This window comes from Mustela lutreola, chromosome 14 (genome assembly GCF_030435805.1).
Source record: "Mustela lutreola isolate mMusLut2 chromosome 14, mMusLut2.pri, whole genome shotgun sequence".
Lineage (NCBI taxonomy): Eukaryota > Metazoa > Chordata > Mammalia > Carnivora > Mustelidae > Mustela > Mustela lutreola.
In genome coordinates this window covers 8,027,698-8,048,844 of record NC_081303.1, presented here as the reverse complement: position 1 = coordinate 8,048,844, position 21,147 = coordinate 8,027,698, and the positions used below count along the sequence as shown (strand labels likewise).

At 49.5% G+C, this 21,147-nt stretch overlaps 1 protein-coding gene across 3 annotated transcripts in view; it reads left to right on the top strand.

Moving 5' to 3' along the window:
• Positions 1–21,147, top strand: part of PLD5 (phospholipase D family member 5) — a 396,874-nt gene that overhangs the window by 38,885 nt on the left and 336,842 nt on the right. The window contains exon 1 of one of the 3 annotated variants that reach the window (XM_059144974.1): positions 19,583–19,923. The exons of the other annotated variants lie outside the window; for them this stretch is intronic. Within the exon in view, the coding sequence (XP_059000957.1) occupies positions 19,921–19,923 (3 nt within the window). The 5' untranslated portion in view covers positions 19,583–19,920. Of the gene's footprint in view, positions 1–19,582; positions 19,924–21,147 lie in introns of those variants that run through there. 3 annotated transcript variants of the gene reach the window in all.

Here is a 21,147-nt window from a genome sequence, read left to right as displayed (position 1 = left end):
CGAGTGGACGGTTGTGATTCTTCGGGAAGCCCTTCGCCCTGAACCCCAGGCAGTGGAAGAGGAAAATCTGTGTGTTGTGGGGAAGGACCTGGAGGAAAAGAGAAGTGGCTTCGACTCCAGGCGGGACCTGGCCCCATCTCTGTCCTCCTGCGATGCTTAGATCGGGGACCAGAGAAAACACTGACCTTTCATGGAAGCATTTGTGCTGCTAAGAAGCACATTTTTGTCCTACCTGTGATCAGATGTCTTAAGAGGAATGTCTTTTTAGTGACATAGAATTTCAGGACTAGATTATCTCTAAAGGTAAGGAGTCCTGCGAGGAGTCCTTATTCCCAGCGGGAGCTTAAGAATCGTAGAAAAATTGACTGAGTCCTTTTTCTCCCTGCCAGCCTTTTCGGTACTGGAAGGGAGTTCCCCTGACCGCCAGGTTTTCCCTCTTCCTTACCAAATCTCCAGTTCTAGCATTCTGGGGCAGGGCTGCCGGAACAGATCGCCAGAGACGGAGTGGCTGAAACCACAGACGTGTATTTTCTCGCCCTTCTGGGGCCTGGAAGCCCAAGATCAAGGTGTTGGTGGGTTGGTTTCCGTCAAGGGCTCGGAGAGGAGGGTGGTTTCCAGGCCTCCCTCTCGGGCTTACGGAAAACCTCCTCTTCCTGCCTTTTTGCTTGGCGGCCGTCTGCACACTCGTGACCTTGGCAACACCCACCCCGACCTCCTCTCCTGAGATCTCCGGCGCACGGGATTAGGACCAGACCTAATGGGTCTCATTTTAACTTAATCACCTCTCTAGAGATCTTCCCTCCCAAAGGGTCCCATTCTGGGGAGTAGGGTTGGGCCTGCGAGTTTGAGGTACAGTTCAGCCCGTCCTAGCATGGGGGACGGTTTCCTTGCTGTCTGGTTTACTCTGCTGAAGATGCTCCGGGCAACTTCCTTGGGCAGGAGGCTGGTGGACATGGGTTCTTGGTAAACTTGGTTACAGGTTTTGTGTGAAACATTGTTGGTAGCTACTTAAATTTGCTATCAACGTGAAGTCTTTTATTGCTTTCCTCTCTCTCTCTCTCTCTCTCTCTCTCTTTTTTTCTGTGCTTGCCTGATTGTTTCTTGAGCCTCATGGTGGAATATTTTTTTTTTTTAAAGATTTTTATTTATTTATTTGACAGACAGAGATCACAAGTAGGCAGAGAGTCAGGCAGAGAGAGAGAGAGAGGGAAGCATGCTCCCTGCTGAGCAGAGGGCCCGATGTGGGACTCGATCCCAGGACCCTGAGATCATGACCTGAGCCGAAGGCAGCGGCCCAACCCACTGAGCCACTCAGGCGCCCCATGGTGGAATCTTATTTGACACCCAGTGGGCATAGTTCAGGGGCCATCACTTTGCAATTCTGCATTCATTTCTTGAGCATTATTTTGGCCAGCCACTTGTTAGATGTGAGAGACGCAGGGATCACAAAGAAACAGCGGCGCCCTCTGAGAGCTCGTGGATTATGGGGTGTCGTACACCAATACACATCGACAATGCCCTGTGTCACGCTGGTTGTCAAACCACAGGAGCCGCACAGAGAAGGTAACAGTGACTCTCGGCAGGCGGAGAAGACAGAGAGGAAGGTGATCTCATGTGTGGCTTTTGGAAGATGATTAGGAGTTTGGTGGATGTGGTGGGAACTGCACGATGTATTTCAAGAATGGTGTTCATGGGTCTAAACGAAAGAGGACCAGTTGCAGACGTGAGGATGTGCAGGGCAAGGAAGGACCTGGGCCGGAAAGTGTCTGTGCCTTCGCTACAGGATTTTATTTTATTTTAATTTATTATTTTATTTTATTATTTTACTTTGTTATTTTATCTTCTTTATTTTGGGGGAGAGGTAGAGGCAGAGGGAGAAAGAGAATCTTTTTTTAAAAATTTTATTCATTTTTTGTTTTCAGTGTTTCAAGAGTCATTGTTTATGCCCCACAGCCAGTGCTGCCCTGCAATACGTGCCCTCTGTAATCCCCACCACCAGGCTCACCAGAAAAGATGGATTACCCAACTTTTTTATCAACATGGGCGGGACGGGCAGAGAGAGAGAATCTTTTTCTTTTTTGTTTTTGTTTTTTTTAAGATTTTATTTATTTATTTGACAGACAGAGATTACAAGTAGGCAGAGAGACAGGCAGAGAGAGAGAGAGGAGGAAGCAGGCGCCCTGCTGAGTAGAGTCCGATGCGGGGCTCGATCCCAGGACCCTGGGACCATGACCTAAGCTGAAGGCTGAGGCTTAACCCACTGAGCCACCCAGGCTCGCCGAGAGAGAGAATCTTAAGCAGGCTTCATGCCCGCCGCAGGGCTCAACGTCAGTGACCCTGAGATCATGACCTGAGCTGAAAGCAAGAGCTGGGTGCGTAACCGACTGAGTCCCCCAGGCGCCCCTCACGACAGGATTTTAAGCAGGGGAACATCCTGCCCCGCTTCTGTGTGTGGAAGGTTGCTTTGGGGCTAGAGCAGAGAGCAGGCGTGGAGGTTGAAGAACTTAGAAGCCTGCTGGACTCTACCGCAGAATTTTAGACGGGGATCATGAGAAGCTAAACTAAAACCCTGGCAGTGGAGATTGAGATAAAGGGAGCGAACCGAAGAGGATTTAAGAAGTGGATCCAGGAAGGGACTTGTTGACACTGAATAGGGGGAAGCGATGGGAGCCACAGCTCTGGTTTCTGGCTTGAGTCCAGGGAGCATGGTGGTCGTTGGCTTTGAGTGTAGACCATGCAAGAGGAGCAGCTTTAGGGATGAGGGTGAGTTCTTCAAGGCTCTGTAGGAATCCGGGTGGAGGTGGCCAGTGGCGGCTGGAGGAAGGACTGCCCTGTGTCTCATTCATTTCTTAGCTCTGACTTAGTTTCCCGAAGGTGCTAATTCTAGGGAGCATCTCCTTGGAATTAGTCGGTAGGATCTAAATCATAAAGAGGTCGTCACATGGGTTAGCAGTCCGTTTGGTGCTGGGCTTCGCTGTATTTGTAACTCCGCAGATTTCGAGGTAATTACACTCTGCAAAATTACTGTCTTGGGAAATGGAACATTCCCCGGTCGTTGGAACTCAGTTTTGGAAAACAAGGCTCACGCGTTAGTTTCTGTGGTTGCCTCTTTCAAGTTCTTCCTGCTTCCTAGAGGTGTTTCTCAGCACTTGGATGAAACACCAGCTCCTGTTGGCCCATGAATCCTTTTAATGCACACAGGCCATCTTTTATTTCCTTCCCTTGGAGTTCCCAGGAAGACTCTGGTCGTTCTTACTGGGATCCTAATTATTAGAGCTAATCTAGCGCTTGTAGGAACAGTCCTCCTTGTGTATACTTTGCAAGATTATTTTCCTTTGGGGAGAAAACCTTTTTTTTTTTTTTTTTTTTTTTTTAAATGCTCTTTATCTTTATCTCTTTCAGTAGACTCCATGCCATGTTATGGAACAGTCTACACTGTTATTTGATAAAAGTGAAAATACGAACCAAATAATTTTTTTTCTACTAGCATCAGGATCACAGCTAACCACTGTAATAGCAGCCCTGCCCGTTCTTTGCTCTGCATACCATCTTTTTTATCTTCACTTTGGTCCCCCGTGAGGGAGTGCGTACCATTCCCATTTGGAAATTGGACCAAAAGGGAGCCAGCATTGCATCTTACCCCGGGGTATCCTGCACATTCTGTTGGAGTGGAGCGTGGACTACACTGTCTTTGTGTTCCCAGTTCTACTTCTCTCTACTTACTTGTTTTAAATTGTTGTACCAGGGGTGCCTGGGTGGCTCAGTTGCTTTAGCGTCTGCCTTTGGCTCACATCATGATCACAGGGCCCAGCGATCGAGTCCCACCTCAGGTCCTAGCTTGGCAGGGAGCCTGCTTCTCCCTCTGTCCCTCCCCTGCTCATGCTTTCTTTCTCCCTCTTTGACAAATAAAAAATGTCTTAAAATAATAAATTCCTATACCATTTTTTTGTTATTTTTAACCCAAAAGGAGGATATCTTACTCTTTAAACCTAGACTTGGGAATTCCAACAGCAGGGAATGTACTACTGCTCATTGAAATATCCTTTGGGGGCTTTGAGGAAACATCTGAGTACTCCTGAATGCACTTTTAGACTTCAGTTTTAGCTTGCGCTTGAGTATTATTACTCTGTTTTTTGGGTTTTGTTTTTGTTTTAATGTTGTCTTCTGTCTCTTTTCTCTTTTTTTGATTCTCTTCTTGTTCATTTCAGATCTCAAGACATTTGGAGATTACGGAAATAAAATAAAACATCTCTCTCTCTGAATTTCTCTTTTAAACTCTTCTTTAAAACTCAGAGAATTCCACTGTTTTAAAGAGTCGTCAGACCTGAACTTTTATCTTGGGTCCCGTCCAAGTCATTTGTTGGTTGGGGTCCGTAATTTGAGATTCATCTGTGTTAGGAACGCATATACATGAAGAAGTGAATTGAGACTTTTAACCAGGAAAAAGAAAATGTTTCAGGCTTACCGTGTCTATATACATTATGTATGCATAATATAGACGTGGTATATATGGTTTATTTACCTTTCTTTTGCCGGGTATTGGTTACAAGATTCAGTCCTTTGATCAGTCACTGATGGCTCTTACGGAACTAGACTCCTGCATTTAATAGACTAAACCATGTCCAACGGGGAATCTCCACTAGGGGAGCTTCCCGTTTTCCTTTTCTTTCTTGGTTTTTGTTTTTCTTTCCTTTCTTCCTTTCTTCAAGTAGAGCTGACACACAATGTTACATTGGTTCCGGCTGTGCAGCTTGGAAGAGCTTCACGTTTTGACTGTAGGTCAACACAATGTTTTATTTTCAGTCCGACACCCCTGTACCCCTACACCTTGTCCACCATTTGGCCACGGAGCCCGACTTTGCGGAGAGTTCTGGAATTCATCTCCGGACTCACAGGGGTGCTCTGCCAGCTTGCTGTGACGTTGAACCAGCGGCCGGTTCCTTGAGACACACCTGGAGACATCCAGGCAAACAAAGCATATTCCTTACGCACCAGCCATCAGGGGATATCTTTGGATCTGGGTAGCTAAGGGAGGGGAGGTGAAGAAAAATCGTGAGGTTTTGGGGCTCCTGCACCTGTAGTCATCAACATCGCCGTTCCTCTGGCCCCGGCGGTTCAGCAGCGGGAATGCGCGCGGGCTCCGCTCTCCATCTTCTCCTCTTTGAAAGCGTCAGTGTGGGCACGAGCCTGTCCACCAACAAGGCAGCGGTGCTCTTGTTTCTTTTTCGGCCACTTCAAGTTCAAGGGTGCTTAGTTTCGCAACACCAAGGAAAATGTGTCATCTTGCGGGTTGTTGAAATCGAACAGGTTGGTCTCCCAGAGCCCTTTGATTTCAAACAAGATGATTTGTGAGAGCCCCTGCGTAAAGGATTTCCACAAGCTTCCATCTCATCACGGACTTAATCAAGCCACGTGGCTTTCTCTACGATCTGGGGTGGCCAAGGGAGGGAAGACGAAGAAAAAACCATCATTGTGCTCGTCCTCTGGCCGGCCCGTTACGTAACACACTTGATTGCCTTCAAAGTTCGGGACCCCGTTTTGTCCTAATGGATCTCACCAGAACAGGTACAGTTTCTAAAAAAACTCCGTTTTGGGAATCCAGCCAGTGATAACGTTGATTGTGCGTGGGAAGTGTTTATGGTCCTAGACGTGGAGGAACCAGGGGACCAGGCAGTTCCAGCCAAGCAGGGCATGTGTTTTAGACCCATTTTGTTCAGGAATGAGCTTCCTGAGCTCCAAGGTGAGTCGCAGGCATGGCCATCACCTGCTTCACTTCCTGCTGCCTGTAAGACCGAATCTTCAGGAACTCCCTAGATCTGAGTGGGGGGCAGTGAAAGGTATCCTCGGGCGACTGGCATTATTTTTTCCTAAAATAACTTTCAGTCTGCAGCGGAGAAAGGACATGGGCTGGGGCAAGGTGCGGGGACCTGCAGGGGGGAATGGAGAGATCTAAAGGGTAAAGGCTCTTGGGGCGGTGAGTGGGGCCCACAGCCAGCAGTCTGGGAAGGGGATGCATCGGAGGAGATGAAGAATTGACAGCCCAGGCAAGCTCCACCAGCAAGCCCTTAGTCCTCTGCAGGGACGGCGATTGGAGGACCATGCTGCCTGGAAACCACCATGGCTTGGAAGGGCATCTGCGTGGCTCTCAGTGCCAGGGACCTTGGCCACGTTGTCTCAGACAAAGGCTGGTGGCAGGGGAGCCTGCTAAAACCTCGGAGGGGGCGTCTGGGACTAGCACGGTAAGACAGGAGCAGGCCGGGTCGGTCTCCCGAGCACAGCTGGGACTCCTGGACGTGGGCAGAGAAGGGCAGAGAGGGAATATTGATTTCTTACTCATTGGGTCCATGGAGGTAGAGGTGAGTTTTAACAAGATGACCTAGTTTGATCCATACCCAATAAGCTAGAGAAGCCGGTCATTGTCAGTCACGTTTGGCAGATGAGAACGTTTGCCTCTCCTTCGCCACCATCAATAATATTAATGTTATTAACAGCAATAATAGTAAGTTTTATAGACTTTGTCCTTACGTCCTATAACTCCCTCCTGGGGATTTCGTCTATGGAGGCTTGGCGGCTGGGGGAGATTGGCTGCTCAGCCAGTGAGTGATGGCTCCAAGTTCAAACCCAGGCCAGTCCCGTTCTCTAGCCCTCCAAACCCACCTCCCAGGATGTTCTGGGCACCCACCTTCTTTGTTCTCCTAAGGTATCACGGGGGCTCGATGCACTGTTTACCGCTAAAGATGGTCATTTTACATGGAGGGTCGTGAGCCGTAGCCTCGGGTAAACTTCCTTGTGTCCCTGCTACACCGAGGACTTTGCTTTGGGGAAGCAAGTGTGATTTCGTGAGCTGTTCTCAGCCGCTGGACCTGAGCCAGGAGCCTCTTCTGACTCGGGGACACCGACTCTGAGGGCTAGTTGGGGGTCCCAGCAGAGTCAGCGTGCGTTCACCGAGGTGGAAACGGTGTGTGTGTTTGGGGGACATGTAAAGAGCCTCTCCAAATCCATAAGAAAAGGCAACTCCAACTCATGGGCCAAAGCACGAGAAGGTAAAATTCAGAGATCAGAAAATACAGATGGGCCATACTGCTGGCCATACTGATGGGAAATGCTGCTCAGGCTCACAGGTGATCGGGGCCCTGCAGATTCGAGCAACACCACGACTCTGTGCAGTGTTTTTCCGCTTATGGGAAGAGGGGGATGACTGAGAAGGTCCAGGGGCATCGGGGGGCGGGTGGTCAAGCCTACAGCATTGTCTGGGGGGAATGGAGGTCGATGAAGCTTTTCTACGGTTCAGCCTGGCATCACCTACCGAAACTGGAAGTACCTGTACAAGCAGCCCCGCTTCTAGGAAAAAAAAAAAATGAGTCTTTGGGAAATAGTGGTAACCTGTTTCTGAGGATAGTTACTGTGGCTCCTGTTTAAAATAGTAAGTTATACGCAACTAATAAATCATGGAACCCTACATCAGAAAACTAATGGCGTACTGTGCAGTGGGTAACTGAACAGAATAACAACAAATAAAATAACTTAGTAAGAAAATGATCTAAAAGTCCTTGTCCAGGGACACTGCTGGGAAGTAGTTTATAGTGTGATCAGCGTTGTGTGCTGGCGGAGACCGTGGTCTTTGGAAGCAGATGGGCTGAGTTTGAACGATGGCTGCACCTCTTAGTAGCTGTGAGACCCTGAGCAAGTTCTTGCTCGCCTCTGCCTCGGTCTTGTCATCTGTAGGGGGGATAACACTATAACAAAAAGCCCCTCTTGCAGAAGGCCGCCGTTAGTGACTGACTCCAGACCTCAGAGTGTGCTGAGTCTGACACACAGTGAGTCCCACGGAAGTGTTTCCTAGTACTATTATTGTTGCTGCTGCTTACTTATTTATTTTTTTTCTCTGAAAAATACCATTCAGCCGCAAGGAGAATAAATATTCTGACCCGCGTGTTCCGCTGTAAAAATGTGAGGTCATTACGAGAATCTTTCAGAACAGCATGTATGGTGAAATCCCACTCAGTAAAAGAAAAAATAAAATTATGCTTGGAAAAGTCTGCGGCACGTGGGTGGCTCAGTGGGGTGAGCATCTGACTTTTGATTTTTGGCTCAGGTCATGGTCTGGGGGTCGTGGGATCAAGCCCCGTGTAGGACTCCGCGCTCAGCAGGCTGGGAGTCTGCTTGGGACTCTCTCTCTCCCTGTCCCTCTGCCCCGCCCACTGCGTATGCTCTCTATCTCTCAAATAAATAGGTAAATCTTTTTTTAAAAAGTCTGCAAAAACTAACAGGAATTTAAATGATTTATGGCTTGGGCCAGAGTGGGGTGGAAGATAAAAGATGACCGTATTCATTTTCTATGCCTCTAAATATATGAATATTACTACAGCTTCTATCACGTTTACAGTGAAAAGTAAGGACATCTTACCTATCTGCTCAGGATCTTATGAACATATTACATATAGTTTGTAGGCTTATTGGATATTGATCTAATAAAATGTCGGAAAGGTTATATCCAGTAGTTTCCTCCATCACTTAAAAATTGCCGTGCTTAAAGTCTGGTTAAGTTAGAGCCCACGACAAATGCTTAAAATCAGTAAGGCACTATGAAAACTCAACCATTTGGGGATAGGAGTTGTTTTGGAACTCAAAAATACTTTGGCTAAGTGGAAAGACCTTATTATGAAAATAACAGATTTTCATTTCCTCTCTAATTTTATAACTCTTGGCAATACAACCTTTGTTTTGCTGTGAAATGTTGGAAAAGGAAACGAGTGGATGACTGAGTTCTATTTTCCAAAATAAATACATTTTAGTTTTGTCTGGAGGTTGTAGGGCTGTGCCACATCGGGTTACTGCCTGGAAGGGGACCAGTGGGGAAACTCGGGCAGGGGGCTCTCCTCGGAGCTCTAGACCTAAGCATGAGCACTGAAATCACAGATATGCTGGAGAAGCTTTAAAACTTTAAAGCTTTAAAACTCTCCGAAGGAGGGCCTTTGGGAGAAGGGCGTTCTTTTGGGGTCACTGGTCAGCCCTTGCTCTGTGGTGGTGACGCCCCCCTCAGAGCGCCACCTGGTGGGTTCTGGAGGTAATGTCCGTGAGGGTGCCGGAGGGATGCGGGCTCTGCTCTTGGGTGGTCCCCTAGCATCACACAGTGTGGAGGTGAAGTCAGTGACAATCCTATTCCTCGTTCCTTTCTCTGCTGGATCGGGCAATTGCCCAACGACTACATTTAGTGAAAAAAGACATTGTTGCAGACATTTCAAGAGGACTGCCATGTTCTTTTGGGAAGAGCAAAGAATTCTTATCTACAAAAATGGTTAAAGTTGTTTTTTTATTTTTTTCCCCTTACTTGCTTTAAAATTTTGAGAAATTTCAGCCATACCAAACAGTGCACAGAATCCTGTAACCAGTGCTCACAGATTATCCATAATGGACAAGTATTAAGATTTTGTGAAACTGATGAACACGTCATCGTTTTTAACTGAAAGGAACAAAACAGAGTGCCTGGGTGACTCAGTGGGTTAAGCGTCTGCCTTCGGCTCAGGTCACGATCCCGGGGTCCTAGGATCGAGCCCCGCATCGGGCTCTCTGGTCGGCAGGGAGCCTGCTTCCTCTGTCTGCTGTTCTCCCTGCTTGTACGCTCGCTCTCTGTCTCTGAAAAATAAATAAATAAATAAAAGCTTTTAAAAACATAAAAAATAAATAAACAAAATATTCCATGTGAAGATGAAGTAAGTCTCTTGTTATCTATTCCTAATTTCACTTCTCTTCCTCATTTCCCACTGACAATCACTATTGTCAATTTGGTAAATATCTTTATGATCAATTCTTTGTTGTTGTTTTTTAAAAAAAAACATACTGAGTCCTATGCCAACCCCTCTTCTACCTGCTATAGATAAAGAGAAAAATAAAACAGTCTCTATCCCTGAGGAGCTCAGAGTCTGTGTGGGAGACAAACACCTCAAAGCCGGTTGCAGTCCAGGGTGAGAAGGTTGAGGTCAGCCCAGGGGCCATGGGTGCACAGAGGAAGGAGGGACTGTCGAGGAATCGGGGAAGGCTTCCTAGAGGAAGTGACGGTGGGCCAGACCTCACAGGATAAATGCACCTGCTGCCTCGAAATGACTGGGGAGGGACTTGAGAGCTGTGGAGAAGAGCTGAGCAAGGGTATGGGGTCATAAAGCAGAATTGAGCCCTCAGGGAAGATTGAAATGCCCAGCGCAGGGGACCTGGCCAGTGGTGTCGTTCTGCCCACACCTCTTTCTAGCTCAGAATCTCCGTCTCCTTCAGTTTTTTTTTTTTTTTTTTTTTCTATTCAACTAATTAACGGTAATATATTATTTGTTTCAGGGGAATAGGTCTGTGATTCATTAGTCTTATATAATACCCCATATTCCCTACAACTCATACCCTCCCCGATGTCCATCACCCAGCCACCCCATTCTTCCCACCTCCTTCCCCCCAGCAACCCTCAGTTTGTTTCCTATGATTTAGAGTCTCTTATGTTGTCTCTCTCTCTCTTTGGTTTTGTTTTGTTTTATTTTTCCCTTCCTTCCTCTCTGATCTTCTGCTTTGCATCTTAAATACGCGTATCAGTGAGATCATGTGATGATTGTCTTTCTCTTCATGGACTTATTTCGCTTGACATAATACCCTCTAGTTCCATCCACATCATTGCAAGATTTCATTTGTTGATGGCTGCATAGTATTCCACTGTGTGTGTGTGTGTGTGTGTGTGTGTGTGTATACATATATATATGTGTATATATATATATACGCCACATCTTTATCCATTCATCCGTCAGTGGACATCTGGGCTCTTTTCCATAGTTTGGCTAGTGTGGACATTGCTGCTATAAACATTGGGGTGCACATGCCCCTTCATTTATCATTCATTTCTTTATAGTTTGAAGATCTATCCAATTCATTGAACATTTCTGACCTGCCATGTGCCAGGCACCGTTCTGGATGCCTGAGATGCACTGGGGAACAAAATAGGTGCAAGTTTTTCCCTTCATGGAGTTTACGCCCTAACTAAGAGACACTTTTTTTTTTTTTTTTTGCAATCATATAGTATATTGGAAGAGAAAAATGCATGGCTATAAGTAAAATTAGGGTAAAAAGGCATCTTTGATAAGGTGAGATTGGGCCAAGCCTTGCAGGAGATAAGGGAATTCGCCCAGTGGTTTCCAGGTGGGAGAGACCATCAGGGCAGAGAAGCCGGTGGTGGGATGTGCCTGGCGTCACTGAAGACTGGGCCGGGGGGCAGTGTGGCTGCGCTGGAGGGAGCAGGTGGGAGAGCCAAGGTGGACATGACGAGGAGGGATGGTCCCGGAGACGGGGTCACGCGGAGCCCCTGGACTGTTGGAAGGTTGGCTTGAGCGGTAAATGGGACGCCCTTGCAGGGTCGCAGTCGGCAGGTGACACACTCGGCCTGGCTGTGTTGAGAGCAGATTGGAGGGGCAGCAGGGGCACGGGGTGGGGTGGGGCAGTGACCACAGTCCTCCAAAGAGAGATGGTGTTGACCTTGACCAGAGAGATTGCAGGGTCAAGGGGAGGAGTGGTCCCATTCTGGAGGTGTTTGGAAAGCGGACCCAGATGAGTTTCTTATAGATTAAATTAGGAGCATCAGAGAAAGAAAGGCGTTAAGGGTGTTTCTCCCTTTTTTGGTCTTTAATTGACATGAAATTCACAGAACCTAAAAGGAGCCATTTCTAAGCACACAGTCCAGTGGCGCTCAAGGCCTTCCTGGCATTGGGCAGTCACCACCTCTGTCCCCATCACACAGCCTCTCTGGAGCACCTCGGGGGCTCAGTTGGTGAAGCTTCTGCCTTCAGCTCGCGTCATGATCTCAGCGTCCTGGGATCGAGCCCCGCGTCCGGCCCCCTGCTCGGCGGGGAGCCTGCTTCTCCCTCTGCCTCTCCCCATCCCTGCCTCTCAGGCTCTCTCTTTCTCCCCCCCAATCCTCAAAATAAAACAAAAACAAAACAGCCTCACTTCATCCTCTACTTGGCCAAGCCCCTGCAGCCACTAACCTCCTCTCTGTGTCAAGATTTCCCTCTTCTGCATACTCGGTGTGAGGGGAATCCTGTAACAGGTACTGTGTGCTGTCTGGCTTCTTTCACTCACTCTGCATTTTCAGGCTTCAGCGATGCTGTGGCTGGTGGTAACGCTTCATCCCCCGACGGCTGGGCAGCAGCTCATTGTACCGCCCTGCCACATGTCGTTGACCCACTGGCTCACGGGTTGGACGTCACATCATTTCTGCTTTTGTAGCTCTTGCAATGGGCTTGCCACAAATACTTGAATATGGGCATTTGTCCGAACATCTGTTGCCCGTTCTTTTGCGGATCTACATAGGAGTGGAAGTGCTGGACCATTTGGTAAAAAAAAAAAAAAAAAAAAAAAATCATTGTAGCCTTGCGGTGAGTGTGATTCCAAAGTGTGTGGCCTGCAAGGACCGAGGGACCGAGTTGCCATCATCGAGATGAAGAAGGCTGTGGGCGAACAATATTTCAGGGAAGTGGAGGTTGGGACAGCCGGAGCCATGCTCAGGTTGGTCCGGTTGATTTCGGGATCCTCTTGGACGTCCCCGTGGCATTGTTGCATCGACTTGGATGGACAAGTCTGGAGCAAGCAAAGGAGGTTGGTGCCGGTGATGTCGTGTGAGAGTCGCTGGCGCTTAATTGCTACTTAAAGCTATGGGGCTAGAAGGTAGAGGGACAGGAAATGGAGGACCGACCCCAGAGGCGTTGCAAAATCAAGAGCTTGGGCCAAGGACCCACACGTAGACAAAGAAGGAACAGCAGCCAGGGAAGTAGACAGAAAATCAGGAGCTTTGAGGTCCTCAGAGGCTGGGCGAAGGCTTTCGAGGCTCAGGTGTGATTAGACCTAAGTGTGGACATTAGGTCGGGTGACAGGGGCAGGGGGCAGGGGGGTCATGGGCCGTGTCAGGGGACGGCAGACCCAGCATAGGTCATGCTTTCCAGGTTTCACTGCAGGAAGTAAAGAAATGACGAGGCGGCTGGTGAGGAAATGGCGAGCAGAGAAGGTCTTGTTGTTCCTCTGGGAGTGGGAGGCGTTCGTAGCTTCCGTGCGCCGATGGGAGTGATTTGGTGTAGAGCAAACAAATGGACTCTTTCTTGTAGACAAGGGGGGAATGCCAGATGAGAAGCCCTCGAGGGACCCCGAGAGGGGCTGCCTTTAAATAGCCTCAGGGCGCTTTCTCCCTGGGTGCCTGCGGGAGAGGGTGAGTGGGAGCCCGGGGGTCTGCAGACGTGCGGGAAGACCAAGGGTCCGAAGCTGAGCGTGCGAAGGGGCCAGACGGTGTGGGCAGTTGGGAGAGAGGCGAGACATGTGCAGCGGCCCTCGGAGAGGAGCGGGTGGCCGAGCTGGCGGCGTGGAGACCGGTGCTCGGGAGGCCCGGGGATCCCATGGACATGCAGGCGTGAGCGGAGGTTGGCCTTGCTGCGCAGGGCAGGAGGGGAGACGGGACGGTGGCAGGTGTCCAGTGCTGGGGGACAAGCAGACGCGAGGAGGCAGGACAAGAAGGGCACGGACGAGAGGGCGCGTGGGAGCCTGAGGTCACCCCGCTTGGTTTTGATTTCCCGCTGGTGGTGTGGAGGAGGAGACCTCGGGGCTGAGACGTGGTGTCAGGCTCTGTGATCCATGGGTCGCTGATCCTCGCGGGGAGGATCCTCCGCGGGAGTTGGGGTGGGGGAGGTGAAGAATCACTGGCAGAGAGAGAGAGAGGGAAAAGTAGAGGCTGCTGGTGGTGACATGGGAGCCGGTGGCTGAGGCCGAGTGGGGACTGTTGAGAGGGATGGTTCCAGGCAATGAGATCGCACAGCCCCGGGAGGTTCTCTTACAGTGAGACGACGCGTCCGTCATTAAACCCCAAGCAGCGACGGAGACATCATCGCGGAGAGAAGGGAGAAGACAGCCGACCCGGGGGTCAGCGGACAGCGGGGCCCTTGAGACACCTATTGGGCGATCTCGTCTGATGGCGTGAGATTGGGGCTGGAGCCTTTTTTGGGAGAAGGGAGAGAGAACACATGGTTTCCGAGGGGCAGGGAGGGGGCGGGAGGGGCGGGAGGATGTCTCCTGCCTTCCTCGACCCTCGGCCCAGGGACCGAGAGGAAGACAACTTTGCCTAGAGAGGATGGGGGCGGGGCCCCCGGGGGAGCCAGGTGTCTGTGGGGACCAGGAGGTAAGGGAAGGTTCCGGAATAGGGGACATAATGCAGGAGAGTATCCAGATGGCACGGTGACCGTTTGTTATAGTAGATACCATAGATCTGGAAAACGTGTAATAGCTGTGATACGCACACATTATAGTATTGTTTTGTGCGTATACAGTTGTTTTTTAAAGGCAGTGCGGCTGGAGAATCCAGTCCTTCTGACCGACTGTGGCTCTTTTCCTAAGTGCGTGACCTGTGATTTGGAGAATAAACAGCTGCGTTTCTAAAATGAGACGCCGGCAGAGGCCCAGCACATAGGAGGCCTTCCGCGACTTCTGTGGAATAAATTACTGTCATTCCATTAGGCTGAAGGAGGAGTTAGCAGAGACCTGGGATTTCTAAGGCAATGTTCCGTTCCCCCCAAGGGGGCTCAGACCCCGTTAACCAGACATTTCCAGAGAACTGAATACGGCTCCGTGCTGGCACTGCACAGGGCAGGGCTTCTTCCCGGAGCTTCGGTTTAAACAGGTGCAAGTTCATGAGTATGAGGCTAGATTTTTGAACGAAGAGATTTGTGTGTGATTGAGATGTTTTTCCATTAGGCTCCCAAATATTATTTAAAATCTTATTCAGACGTAGGCTCATTTTTATTTATGTATAACTAGATCTTTGTAGAGCCTCACTGTACCCGAGGGACTCAGCTTTGTGTGTGTGTGTGGGGGGGGCTATGTATGTGTCTGTGGTGTGTATAGATATGTGTGGCGTATATATATGTGTGTGTGGTATATGTGTGTGTTGTGTGTACATGTTTATTGTGTGTATTGTGTATGTGAGTGTGCTCTGATACCTGTGTGATGTGTATACATGCGTGTTGCGCATGTTGTATATGTGTGTGCTGTATGTGTATATGTGCGCATATATTGTATGTTGTGTGTGTGCATATGTGTGTTTCTTTGCGGAGGAACGGGCAGTGGACAAGGGAGGAAGGAGTCCCCTCTTCTTGTCCCCCCCCCCCCCGTATGACTTGTGAAAGCCTGGGATGTTACTGGAAATCACGAAGTGCACTTCTGCCATAATTCACTAATCCCGTTTCTATAGATCGTAGAGTGCTTTTGGTTGAGTGAGTGGAATTTATTTATTTAAGTATGTGCAGAAAAAATAAGCAAGAGTGTTCTGGGCGTCTTTATGGTGTTTTATTACAGATACTTCCTTTTCTGCAACACTCGGATGTTATTACTGTCCCCATTCAAACGCATTTATGGCAGGAATTAGACAGCCAAGACCTTGACCGCAGTGGCCAGTGGGGACGTTGGTCAGCTGAAGTCACGGGCTCCCTTGGAAGGGACAGCAGGCTCTTGGCTCCGGGTCTGTGTTCCACGTGGGATTGGAGGCTGGGAGGGGCCAGATCTTCTGATGTTTTCAAGAGAAACAAACCAAAAAACCCAAAAAACTAGATTTTAATGAGTTCTCATTTTTTAAATGTTGGAAACTAATTTCACTGTGTTTACAGTATGACAGAAACCAAAGATCTTCATTCCACAGGTGGCCTGTTTGAGACCTCTGATTTAGACGGTCCCCAAACAAGTGATAGCATTTAAGATGTTTAAGAACAGCCAGGATCACTCCAGACTGGGATTCCAATGTGCAGACTGCATTGGGGTTTGTGCCCATACTGCGCACATGTCGCGTCAACCCCAACTTCTCTAGGGCAGCATGGCCTGCAGGGCGTGGAATGTTCTGGATGGGCTCTGTCCAACCCAGTAGCCTCTAGCCTCTAACACTGTGGGACCTTGGAAATGTGCCTGAGGTCATGGAGGCACTGCATTGTTAATTTTAGTTAATTTAAACTTCAATAGCCAAGCCTTCCCGTGGTGTCTACAAATTCTCATCCGCACAGAAGCCCAGCCTAGAGCTACTGAACAGAACCAAACCGAGAGACACCTTTGATTCGCAAAATGATGTAAGGGAGAAAGGTGGGGTTGGTGGTGGTGGGGTCTGGGACAAAGTTTCATACCTCTAAATATATGAAACGTCCAAGTCAAGCTGATACACTCTTAGGTAAGATACGTTCCATTCTTCTATCCGGACGAGACTTTCCTCGTAACAGCCTAGGAGGCCAGGTTCCCATTTAGAATTCCTGGACTGTTGGGTCCCTGCCTCGGAGCGTGGTGGCATGGGCAGAGCTGGCCCCTCCGTCCCCACAATGCTCCACTCATGGCCTGACCAGTGAGCCGGGGTAGAGTGGAACTTTACCTAACGGGAGAGCCAGCACCGCCGTCTTTGCGGATTTCTGTTTCTACTGCACATTCCGCCTGGTCCCCATTTTGGCTACACCTGCCCCTGACCTGGAGACCCTGTACCCAGCTTTGCAGACGTGCCGTGTATCACAGGTTCCCGCACTGATCTGGGTCTAGACCCACCCTCTGGGACCCGCACTAGGATCGGATCGATGCCTCTTGGGATCTCACGGAAGCCTCTCCCTCGTCGCCTCCAATTGGGGGATAATCACTTTGCTAAATGGGCGTGCGCTGAATTCCTTACAGGCAAATGAGAGCTGAACTTGATGGCTGCTTTTAAGGAGTGTTTAAGAACCCAAACAAGGAATGGGCACAGATGTGACTCCGGCCCGGGGTTAGTAAGGAGAGTTCACTTCATTAAGCTGCTTATTTACCATCACGGAATCATCTTTGGCAATTTGCCTCGGGAGACGACGTTTCTTACTTGGGGCGATCATTTATGTCTAAAGAACTGGGCGGGCAAAGACCGATTACAGTTGCTTCCATCCACAGGTAAGTCAATCCAGTGAGCTCCATGGGATCAAGGGCATTAGCTAAAAAAATCAAGGATCTTAATGCTGAGATGTGGACCTGGATTATCTTCATCGAAATAACATCTTTCAAATGATTTATACAATCTGACAGTCGAGTAGGTGTGGGGAGAAAAGCCCATAGCCGTTGCCCTGTGTGCGCACGTATTTGCAGGTGAACACCAGAGCAGGGTCCGTTGGACGGGGGCTTCGGAAGCTGATTTTGAACCACCGATTGCTCACGTTCTTTTCGGGTTGGAAGCATCTCCTCCAGGAGCAGGAGCTGGAGCTGGGGATGAAACCTGGTCGCCGCTCCGGAAGCCGGAGAGCCCTGCCCTTGTTACGCAGCAGCTCCCTCCTGTGGTGACAAGGCAGAACAGGCACCGAATCTGGGCCCCTTGGAGGAAGTCCAGATCCCAGGCACAGAACCCCGAGAACCCCCGCTCCTTAGCTGTCTCTAGAATTCAGGATTGTGGGTACAACAGGCTCCGTGTCCGCCGCTAGACCGTTCAGACCTTCATGTGATCGGGGGGTGTATGTGCTTGTTGCTCCGTTTCCTGGAGAACACTTGCATTGTCTCTGTGTCTCCTTCATTTCCTTCCTTCTCTAGCCACTATTCATGGTTAAACTGTCCCGTATGACTTCATAGCTCGTAAATAATACTGTGATCAAAGTTAATGTCGGTATTTTGTTGTCGAAACATGTTGTCTTCTGGGTGACTGTTCTCCTGGTATAAATACTTGGCAAACCTGAGGGGTTTTAGGAAGTGATGGGTTCTTTTTCTCATTGCCTTGACCTAATTTTCCCTCTACCGACATCAGTTCTAGCTATTGAAACAGAAATCTTCGAAACATTATTAGAAGCTGAAGGACATCCCTACATGCTTTATGATTCCTAGACTGAGTAGGATTGCTTGAGATTAAATCTGAAAGCGCCTTCGTGCCCGTGTGCTGATTCCTAAGGGATCCAGCGATCCTGTGAACTTACCTCTAAGGGATCCAGCGATCCTGTGAACTTACCTCTAAGGGATCCAGTGATCCCATTTGCTTATTTCTAAGGGATGTAGGAAACCTGCTTCTTTCTTTTCTTTTTTTTTTTTTTTAAAGATTTTATTTATTTATTTGACAGAGCAAGATCGCAAGTAGGCAGAGAGGCAGGCGGGGGGTGGGGCGGAGCAGGCTCCTGGCTGAGCAGAGAGTCCAATGTGGGGCTCGATCCGAGGATCCTGAGATCACGAGCTGAAGGCAGAGGCCTAAACCACTGAGCCACCCAGGCGCCCCCCCCATTTGCTTATTTCTAAGGGATCCTGTAATCTCTGGTCCATTCGAACTCTTGAAACCCTCCCTGTGGTTTTAAGAATTGGCTGCCTATGGGGCTGGTCAGGGGTGTGGATGAGGCCACATGTGTCCAAAGACAGAACAAACCCCTGAGGCAATGCAAGAGGATAGGGTTTGGGGGATGAAACTGGAAATAGGAGAATGGGGGAAGGATAAACAGTTGCCAACCCTTCTCGCTGCTCTTCTAAGGGGGTGGACAGGCCTCATTCTGCTGCTGTGGAATGATCGGGAGTCTGATGTCCTTCATTTCCTCTGGGATCTTACCCACAGGGGATCGTGGCCACAGGGACCGGGGGCCGTGGCGCCTGCGGGAGCTTCCCGTCTCTCCTGGCTCCTTTATTTATTTATCTGTTTATTATTTTTATTCATGCAGGTCCGGTATTTCACATACTGACCAGTGAATAGCAAGCCCTCTTTGGAGGGAGGTAGTCTCGTCTCTGTGGGCTTCTCGTATACATTTTACATATCTTTTAAGGATGTAATAAAGGATTCATAAAGAAGATAAAATGGATTGGCTCCGTTCAGAAAACACTGAATGTAAGAGTATAGTGGTTTGTACACCTGTGTAAGAGAATTTCTCTTTTTTTCACCTTCCAAAACCCAACATGGCAGCCGCTTTACTGGAATTTATAGTAAGTGAGGAAGGAAAAGCAGGTGCACAGTTTAGCAGTTAAGAGCTGCTTCTGCTTATCGGCGCTATTATTTTCATGCGTCCTGGCCTGAGCTTTGACCGCCACCTGCCTCTTCTGTGCGCTAGCTGTGTGGCTGAATCCTTCCGAGAGAGAGAAACATTTTAAAGCCATAAAGTATTGTCAAAACATAGGAGGAACCCAAAGAGCCCAACGGTTTCCTGTGACTGAGCAGACGCGGCTAGATTTAAAGCATCTTGGCAGATATGGTCCCTGCATGTGAAGAACTTCTAGTCTATTTTGTAGGCTAAAGCTCTGCTTCATGGACTCCTTTGATGCGCCAAGAACTTTGCTTCCCGCCTGTTTGGATCGGACAGCGCGACAGTGGACGGTGTAGCCTGGGCTTAGGTCCTGGGTTTGGTCCTGGGCGCACTTTGCAGACTCCCGCCCGTTACAGGGCGGTCGCGACCCTAATGTCCCCCGGGGCTCGCCAGTGTGGCCTCTCCCTCTCCTCTCTGATGGATGGGAAGGGTGGCAGCTCTGCTCAGGTCAGAGGTGTGTGGAAGCTGGCAGACTGCCTGCGTTCCCCAGGGTCAGCTTGAGCTCCCGCTATAATTTCATCCCAGAAAGCCACCCGCCCCATCAGAGAGGGAGAGGGAGGGAGGCAGAGAGGAGGGGAGGGAGATCTAATTGAATGTAGCAGCCTGTGGTATTTGCTTAAAATGCTAAACAAGAGACCCGGGTCTTTAAGATCAGGTTCTCGGGGGAAATTCTGGAATTGCAAGCTGCAGCCCTTTCTCCCCGCGCTGGGTTTGGCTGTTTTCCAAAGCATCGAGGCCAGCGATTGAGGGACTGAAATATAATCCGTGGTGGCACATTTGCACCACACGAAACATTCTCTGCCTCCAAAGCCTCCAGTGGCTGTGGGACCGGCTCACCGGCGGCAGCTCTTGGCTGCTGGCCTCTGCAGGGAGGGAAGATTGGATCACAATGGTAAGAACCTCCAGAGTTTTCTGCAGAGCTGGTTTGGGACCTGGCATCTGCCCGTGGCAACGGCTGTGGGTAGCAGGAGGCTGAACGTGAGCTCGGGGGTGCTTTCAGCGTCTTCCTAGAAAGGGCAGGGAACCCCCCCCCGCCCCGTTGGCCCCAAAGCCCTGACTTTTGGGAAAAATGATTCGGAGCCTCGTAATGAATAAGGACCATTTGCTGGGCTGTAGCAGGGAGGGACGGTCCAGGGCTGACCTCAGACGTGAGCCCCGATGAACGTAGCCGCTCGTGCGCGCTCGTCCTCTGGACGCAGCTGTAATGGCCAGGAGGCTGCCTCCCAGAAGTGATTGCTTTGCTCTCTCGGTATTTTCGTGCGGGGCTCCAAACCCGTTCATTCGGAAGCAGCTCTCTTGCCCGACGAGTGAAATGTCCCCGTTCTGCGAGTGTCCCTGTCGACGGGAGGCATTGGCACGTTACCCACGACTAGAGCAAACTTCTGAGTGATTTCTTTTTTTTTTTTTCTTTCCTTCCAAACTGTCATTCGCGCACAGCGACCAGAGGGGCCCAGGTTCTAAAACAAAGTGTAAGTGACTTTGTTTGGAGGAAGTCTGTTGGATTGGCCCTGGCAGAGCGAACATTGCCCAGGGGGGAGGCATGCCTTTCTGGGAGCCTGAGGTCTCTGGACTAGGGGCAGGGTGTCCCCCGGGGGGTGGGGGGGGGACCGTGGGCTGAGCCCCCAGGGCCCCGCGCATTTCCTTTAAGGAATCCAGCAATGAAGGACATGGGTAATAATAAGATTATATAACATTTAAGAGAAAATATAACCTATTACTGTGTAGAGAGAATGCCTGAAATACATTTATTTGACTGCACAGCTGATGTGTGGGACACGATTATTCCGTTTATAATCCAGATGAATGAAGAGAGTGCTGATGAGGGATATGGGAATTTTTAGAAGTCAGTCTGCCTCTCCAACCAGTCAGAAAGGGGGACACTGGGAACCAGACTGATGAGACTTGCATTTCACTTCCTGCCCTCACCCTCCAGCCTCGATCACTCGCTCAGGAGCGGACAGACCGTGGAAACGGTCACAAAGCTCAGGGTCCGACGGTTCCCTCCTTAGTTGACAGGCTAGGAGGTCTTCTAACCTGGGGAGATGTCACATGAAAGAACCACCTGTTTGTCCTTGCCCAGCAGGGTGGGTAACCAACCATCAGCTTCCCCGGCAGG